The sequence below is a fragment of the Urtica dioica genome, chromosome 8, assembly GCF_054948205.1.
Source record: "Urtica dioica subsp. dioica isolate 48M chromosome 8, U.dioica_male_clone48M_v1_H2, whole genome shotgun sequence".
NCBI classification, from domain to species: domain Eukaryota; kingdom Viridiplantae; phylum Streptophyta; class Magnoliopsida; order Rosales; family Urticaceae; genus Urtica; species Urtica dioica.
The window spans coordinates 42716267-42723589 of NC_142763.1; the positions used below are offsets into that span (position 1 = coordinate 42716267).

At 35.0% G+C, this 7323-nt stretch overlaps 1 protein-coding gene across 1 annotated transcript; it reads left to right on the top strand.

Moving 5' to 3' along the window:
- Positions 1-4077: 4077 nt before the first annotated feature.
- On the top strand, positions 4078-6334 carry LOC149389876 (Late embryogenesis abundant protein (LEA) family protein). The gene is made up of 3 exons (XM_089624483.1): positions 4078-4383; positions 5141-5360; positions 5915-6334. The coding sequence occupies exons 1-3, from the start codon at positions 4178-4180 to the stop codon at positions 6128-6130; spliced, it is 642 nt and encodes a 213-aa protein (XP_089480609.1). The 5' UTR covers positions 4078-4177; the 3' UTR covers positions 6131-6334.
- The last annotated feature ends 989 nt before the right edge of the window (positions 6335-7323 follow it).

Here is a 7323-nt window from a genome sequence, read left to right on the forward strand (position 1 = left end):
AAATGAATGTCAATAAATTTTTTGACATGGTCATTTGATGACATGCATCACTCGGCCAATATTAGTTTTATTGGGCCTTGTGGATTAATTTCATTTCATAAGAATTTTATTGAAAATTCTTATGGGCATTTTTCATGTTGTCATGAACAAATGAAGGAGCTTCTAGAAGCCCCTTCTAGAGAGCATATGGGCGTCTACTACCCAAGGGAAAAGAGAGAATATTTTGTGCATAAATGTATCAAGATACTTGCCAAAAGAAAAAGAGGAAACAAATTTCCTATGCAAGCATAGAGAATTTCGGCCAACCTAGAGAAGGAACAAAATAGGAAACAAGTCCAAGGGCTTCTAGAAGCCTTGTTGGCCGTGTGACTTAAGAGGGTAATGGGCAATATTTGCTCATAAATATGTGATATTCTATAGAAGAGGAAACTACCTTATTGAAGGTGAGACCTCTCCTATAAATAGAGCCCTCATTCTTCACATTTCATCCATCCAAAGTTTAAGAGATTGAGAGACTCTCTCTCTAGAACTTGGCCAATCTCTTCTCTCTCTCTCTAGTTATTTTTCGTTTTTGTTTTGGCACCTAGGTCCTCATTTGACCTAGCGAGTTTAGCTCTTCGACGTTGAGACTTGTTCTTGAGTCGTAGTGTTTAAAAGTGCCCACACACAAATTCCTTTTCTCTCGAGTGATTCTTGTGATAGAAACCATCGTGGTTGCTCGTGTTGCCGAGGAAAGAAGAGAGACGTGCTGCGAGGGAGACAAACGTTATCAACCTTCCGAAGGCTCATCAACGTTCAAGCTTCTAAAAAGGTTAGTAAATTATTTATGCTCATAATAGTTTTTATTTACATGTACTTGCTCTTGGTCTAGGTTAGTAAAAACGTTTTACTAGTTAAAAGAAAATTTTTAAAATTCCGCCGCTTACCGAAGCGTTAAACTTTTTCTTAAACCCTAGATCAATTCCAACACGTGTTCAGTCTTAAAAGACTATCTTCAAACTTTTAGCTCATTCTTAAACGTTTAACTCCTCGATGCATTGTACGCGTCTGTGATGACACCGTAATCTTCCGAAACGTAATCTCCGAGACGAATAAAAAAGATGAGTGGGCAAAATCTTTATCTCACTACGATCTACAACGAGGTGTTTAGATCGCACCGTGTTTATAGGATTGGAATCACATAGTTCCAAGAGGGGAGAAAATGAGTAGGCCGAGAGAGAGGGAGAGGCTCTCTTGGTCGAATTTTCTGAAGCACAGAAGTGTGTTTGTTGCCTTCTCATAAACCCCTATTTATAGTAGTGGTAAGGATATATCCTTGGTAGTTTCCAAATAATATTGTTTCCTTTTATTAAGTTCACACTAGTGAATCTAAGCTTGGCCATTGGATCTTATCTCATGAATCCCACTTTTCTCTTAGCCATCAGATCAATATCTATGAGATTTTATTTCCTGTTTAAATAGAGAATATTTATTAATGAGAGAATAAATGAAATATCTTATTTCCTTTTAAATATTATTCTCTCATAATATTCATGAGAGAGAATAAAGGACAATATCTTATTTCATTTTAAATAATTTTCTATTTCCTTTATTTAAACAACTAAAGAGAAAATATTGGTAAGTACCAGTAATGACATGGACGAATTTTGGCACACGGCCAATGAGAAATTTGCGCAAATCGTGTGCCGGGATCTTCCAAAAAATCGTCCACCTCATTTTGTGCAAGACCCAATTGCTTAAAAACCCAATCAATTATTTATTTACTTGGTCCAACAATAAACAAATAAGTAATTGATTAATTATTTACTTGATCAAGCGATAAATAATTAATACTACCATTAATAATTATTTAATTTTGTAAATACCCATATTTCAAAATTGGGTATTTGCAGAATTGATGCTGTCAATCACAATTACGACTAGTGAAATTATAATAATGAAAATATTACTATTTGAATGTTCTTATCCGCCTTTATCAGAGCCGAATCGGGGACTATGGACTTATTAGAAGCTTAACAAATCCGATGAAAAGACGAAAAAGTCCTTTCTCTTTTCTACATCGATTTGTCTAATCTTGGTCAGACTCCACCTTGCAAGCCAAGACTGAATCCTCCTTGGTACTAGGATTATATTTACTCACCGTGATAAGTGTCCACTGATATAGTAAGTTCGTGATCAAGATCTTCCAGGTTCAACTCGTGTCGAGAAAAGTCAATTATTCTGCTATACTTTTCTTGACACCTATGCCCTAAGCATTGTTGCTTCCCCATCGAAAGATTCTTTCGAACGTACAAACTTCGAAAGTTCGCGCAATCTATCGGTTCTGGAATCAACCCTTAGGTGAGAGAACATTTAGCTTCTTTCAGGAAGGCTAGATTCCATATCTGTAAATTACTTCCCACTCGAACCATGTCCCGCAATGCTCCCAAGACATAAGATGTGATTAGCATGATAGTGGCCTTTTAGGGAATGAGTCAAAGAGTGCGGTAACATAATCCAGTGCCCATGATCACTTCAGGATTTAGATTAAGTCTCACTGTGACCATCATTTATGATCTCGGTTAGTGTGTCGTAACGGTGCTTAAATGACACATCTACAAGCAAGATCTATCCGTGTCGTACACTTACCACAAGTGTAGAATGCTCCCACTAAGTGATCAACCTTCACTTGTGTTCCACATATATGATTTCAGATTCAGCTACCCAGGCATGAACTAATCATCGACAAGTTTTAGTTCACCGCGTGCATGTGACTCAGTTCGATACGGAGACTATGGGTTGATGAATGTTTGATAAAAATTAATATATAAGAAATAACGTTTTCGATTCGAATAATTTATAAATGTCAAAAATTTATTTTATTAATATTTCAGCAAGAATTTACAAAAGCATGTTCTCGTGGGCAAGAATTCCTAACACGTACAATAGACGACTTAGATGTTTGACCAGGACTGAGATTCGCATCTTATGGATTCTCACCTTAATCTATATCTCTATCAATTATGTCGATTGACGTATGTTTCATTTTATATTCTTCCAACTCATGCTTATTTGCAAGTGATCTTTGACTTACCTCATAAGGTCAAGTCAAATTGTTCATAGTAAATTAGTTTACTACAGAACACATTAACATTTCGCATATCTTTTAGATCATACACCAGACTTTATATCATTAAGATAAAAATTCTCCCTATTGCAGGTGTACATCCCTTTGGCGCCAAATTTAGTTGCACCATAGCATGTTTCAATCTCATCACCACTAACCATAGTGTGATTTTATTGAACATATTTATAAGAACTTCTATTGACCTACTTCCATTACTTGGTTATTTATAGTTGATCCATATCAGTCGTGTTCATATTCTATATATACACGACTTTAATGATCTACTATATTTTAATAACTAATTATCTCACTATTTCCAAAAAATCTTATTATTACAACACTTTTACTATTTCTCGGAAATTTACCATTGTCAAAAGTCTAATTATTAGGCCTTTTTAATGACAATGTCTTTAGCCTCGACAATCGAGCTATATACTTTATATCAATAAGTATATATGAGACTATATGGAACGAGTCTTTCTATACATCAAGTTATAGAAACAGTCAGCTCACTCAATTTATTGGAGTCGTGATTTGGTCCATTATTCAAACGGTAATGACACGTGTTTTGGAGTCATAATCATCGATCATTCTCAAAATATCGATTTCTTTGAACTAATCTTCCTATACAATCATTCATGACTTGTCCATCACTTAGATCAACTTTCATGTTTTAAAAAGTTTTAGTAGTTAAACTACTATGATCCATGTCATAAGTTTTCCAGAACTTCATCCATAAATGATAGTTCATCCTCCACTCAGAAGATCTCGATGAACTGGTTCGTGGTATAGAAAGAAGAGTAAAATCGTTGCCAATGTCTCTTCTCAAAGGCTCATATTTAGCAAAGAACTCATTAATAGTTCGAAGTGATTCATTAATCTATTTATAAATCTATCTTTTCCTTAAGCCAATGACTTAACTGGCAGATATACTAAATAGTTTATGACTTTAAGTAAGGTAATTTGATCTTCACTTACTCCCACACAAGCTAGGTTTACCTGCAATCGTTATTTCCAAAAATAAAATTCTCTGTGCGAAATCTTTTTACAGAGAGAGAGAGAGAGAGAGAAATGGGTTGGTTAAGCCGATTCCTGACCGCCGTATCATTCTTGGCCGTGGGAATGATATTCTCGCCGGAGACCTTCGGATCGAAATCGGACGGCCAGAATTCGCCGAAGCTCGTGACGTACTTGAAATTGGCTCATCTTCTCTGCTTCTCCACTTCCTGGGGAGCTTCTCTATGGGTCACCTTTATCGGTGGTATCATCATGTTCAAGTTCGTCTCTTGTTCCATTTCCAATTCCATTTCTGTTTCGTTGACGAGAAACGCGAATAATGCGTTACAAGCAAAATGTTAAGTTCCTTTTTTTTTTTTTTTTTTTTGTTGTTGTTTATAATTTTGATGAGAATCAGAATCAATTGTGTACGCAATTTCTGTTTGATTGACGAGAAACTGGAAAGCTAGTCAAACAAATCATTTCTAGAATGTTAAAGTTCGTTGCTCATAATTTCGATGATAATCATATATCTGTAGCGTGACGAGAAACTGGAAAGCAAATTAAATTAATCATTAATAGCATTTTAAGCTTCGTTTTTTTCGTTCTCTTATAGTTTTGATGAAATTCATGTATTTGATGCATGCTCAATTGTCCTAACTTCGCACAACGAAAATAGTACAGGTTCAGAATCTATGCATTCGAAAAGAAAAACTGAAGCATCTTTAGTTTTCATTTAGCTTATATTTGTGCCAATCAATCACCCATTGAGAAAATATTTATAAGCCCAAAAAATGAGGGTTTTCGAAGTAATATGGGAGAATTTTGTATGATCTTGTAGCAAGAAAAGCCTGGAAAAAATTTATAGTTGGTTATGACAAAGCTAGAAATTAATAGGCTGTTCCATTTATGATACAGAATGTTCATCAAGCTTTGGTGAACCAAGGTCGGAGAGCTGATTGAAGTACTGAGTTTTTGTGTAGTCTGTCTGTTTGTTTATCACTGGCATATGTTTTGACTGTTGTGACTGTTTCATAGGAATCTACCGAGGCATCAATTTGGAAATCTACAAAGCAAGATGTTCCCGGCGTACTTCTCGCTGGTTGGAGTCTCTTGTGCGGTATCGGTTGCTTCCTTCACATATCTTCATCCATGGAAGTCCTTGAGCACCACCGAGAAGTACCAGCTCGGGTTTTTGCTATCTGCTTTCGCCTTCAATCTCTCTAACCTCTTTGTCTTCACACCCATGACCATCGAGGTGAGAACTCTCCAATGTAGTGTTTCAACTTTCAAAAACATTTTGATGTTTTTGAATTATCATTTAGTATTAAAATTTAGAATCCCACGTTGTCAAGATCTTGACATGAAACGATTGGATTTCCTAATAAAACTGAGTGGCCTTAATAGTCAATACCATATTAGACCCAAGAATATGTTAGGACCTTGGGTACTGTGGTAATTATAAATTAGTGGTTAATCAAATCATTCACTTATTTTAAATAACAGAAGAGGGAAGGGAAAAGTTAGGCAAATTTTGAGTGGCAAATACTCTGTCTCACTTACTGTTAGGATACAAGGAACATAGAATATGATAATAATTAGTAGATAATCTGGGGTTGCAGGCAGAATAGTTGAAGTTGTTAATCTATATTTAAGAGCTATTATGGTAAAAGAAAGAGCAGAATGATTGAAATAGAAATGCGGGAAGAGAAAGAAATTCCTTTAAGGAGAGAGCGGACTACTCGAAAGCCTTGAACAAGAAAAGGGATTTGTTTTTGTTTACACGCTGATGACGGAGTGTGTGTTATGTAGATGATGAAGCAAAGGCACAAGGTGGAGAGGGAAGAGAAGATCGGGGACGAGGTCGGGTGGTCGAAGAACGTGGAAGTTGCAAAGGTGAGTCCGAAGCTGAAAGCCATGAACAAGAAGTTTGGGATGATTCATGGCTTGTCTTCTCTTGCCAATCTCATGGCCTTTGGAAGCCTTGCAATTCACTCCTGGTATTTGGCAGCTAAAATCGATCTCTAGGCCAAACAATAGCCAACCAAGTTGTGTTCTGATTCATCTACTATTGTAATGAGAGAGAGCGAAAAAAATTACAAAAATAAGTGCTTCATTGCAGTAAGCAATGAATGAGTGCATTTGCTTCTTATTGTGGACCGCAACAAAGAACTGTGATACTCTTGGCTTCCTATCTTTTGGTTGATCAAATGCTGTAATTTTACCGCCAAAGCTCGATATATATATATATATATATATATATATATATATATATATATATATATATATATATATGGTCAAGCGGTTATATAGCCAAATACAACTTAAGTTTTTACAAAATAGTCATAGTTTGTCAACTATAAGCAAACTAGCCTAAATAATATTAATCTAGGCTGGATTAAATTTAATCTCAACGAACTATAAAGACAGAATGTAAGCGTTTTACGAAGGCTGGATTAAAATTAATCGAGACATGATTAAAAGTCGTAGTACTCTCAATTGGCTATTTTGCTATACCTAATGAAACTATGGCTATTTTGCAAAAGTCATAGTTTGAATTGGCTACTTAGAGCATCATTAATGGTTCTTAGCTTAACAATTTAAGGACTTGCTTGCAATTAGAAAAAATGTTAAGCTATTTGCTTAACCATTATTTGGCATTTTAGCTATGTGTTTGGCTAGAGAAATTAGCTCTATAGAGCTAATTGCTTAAGCAAACTACATGAGACCCAATACACTATTTTAGTAATTATTTTATTGTTTTGAATATGAGAAGATTTTTTTTAACACTCTATTTCTCCGGAAGAGTTCAAATATTAATTAATTGTAACCGTTACTTCTGTTTTTAAAAACTGAGTCTCAAACTACAACTGATATATGACTCTATATAAAACGTAGAGGTCAAAAAGACAAGTCACACAACTTCCCCAAATTGCTCTAAATAAGAGTAAAAAAAAGTGTTTTGACTTTTTTGGACTTTTTTTTCAAAAGGTCACAAATAAGACTTATGAATTTAAAATAAATTATGCAATTACAATTTTACCCTTACTTTTACTTTTTAATTACAATTCCTTATATTTCATTTAATTTTTTTTTTCCTTTTATTATGACTATCTCACTTCTTCTCTCTCTTAACCCTCACCCGTCGTCTAGGCAAGCATATCAGGGAATTAGTTTTTGTTTACATCATACCACAGCCTGGAAAATGAATTGTTTGACTT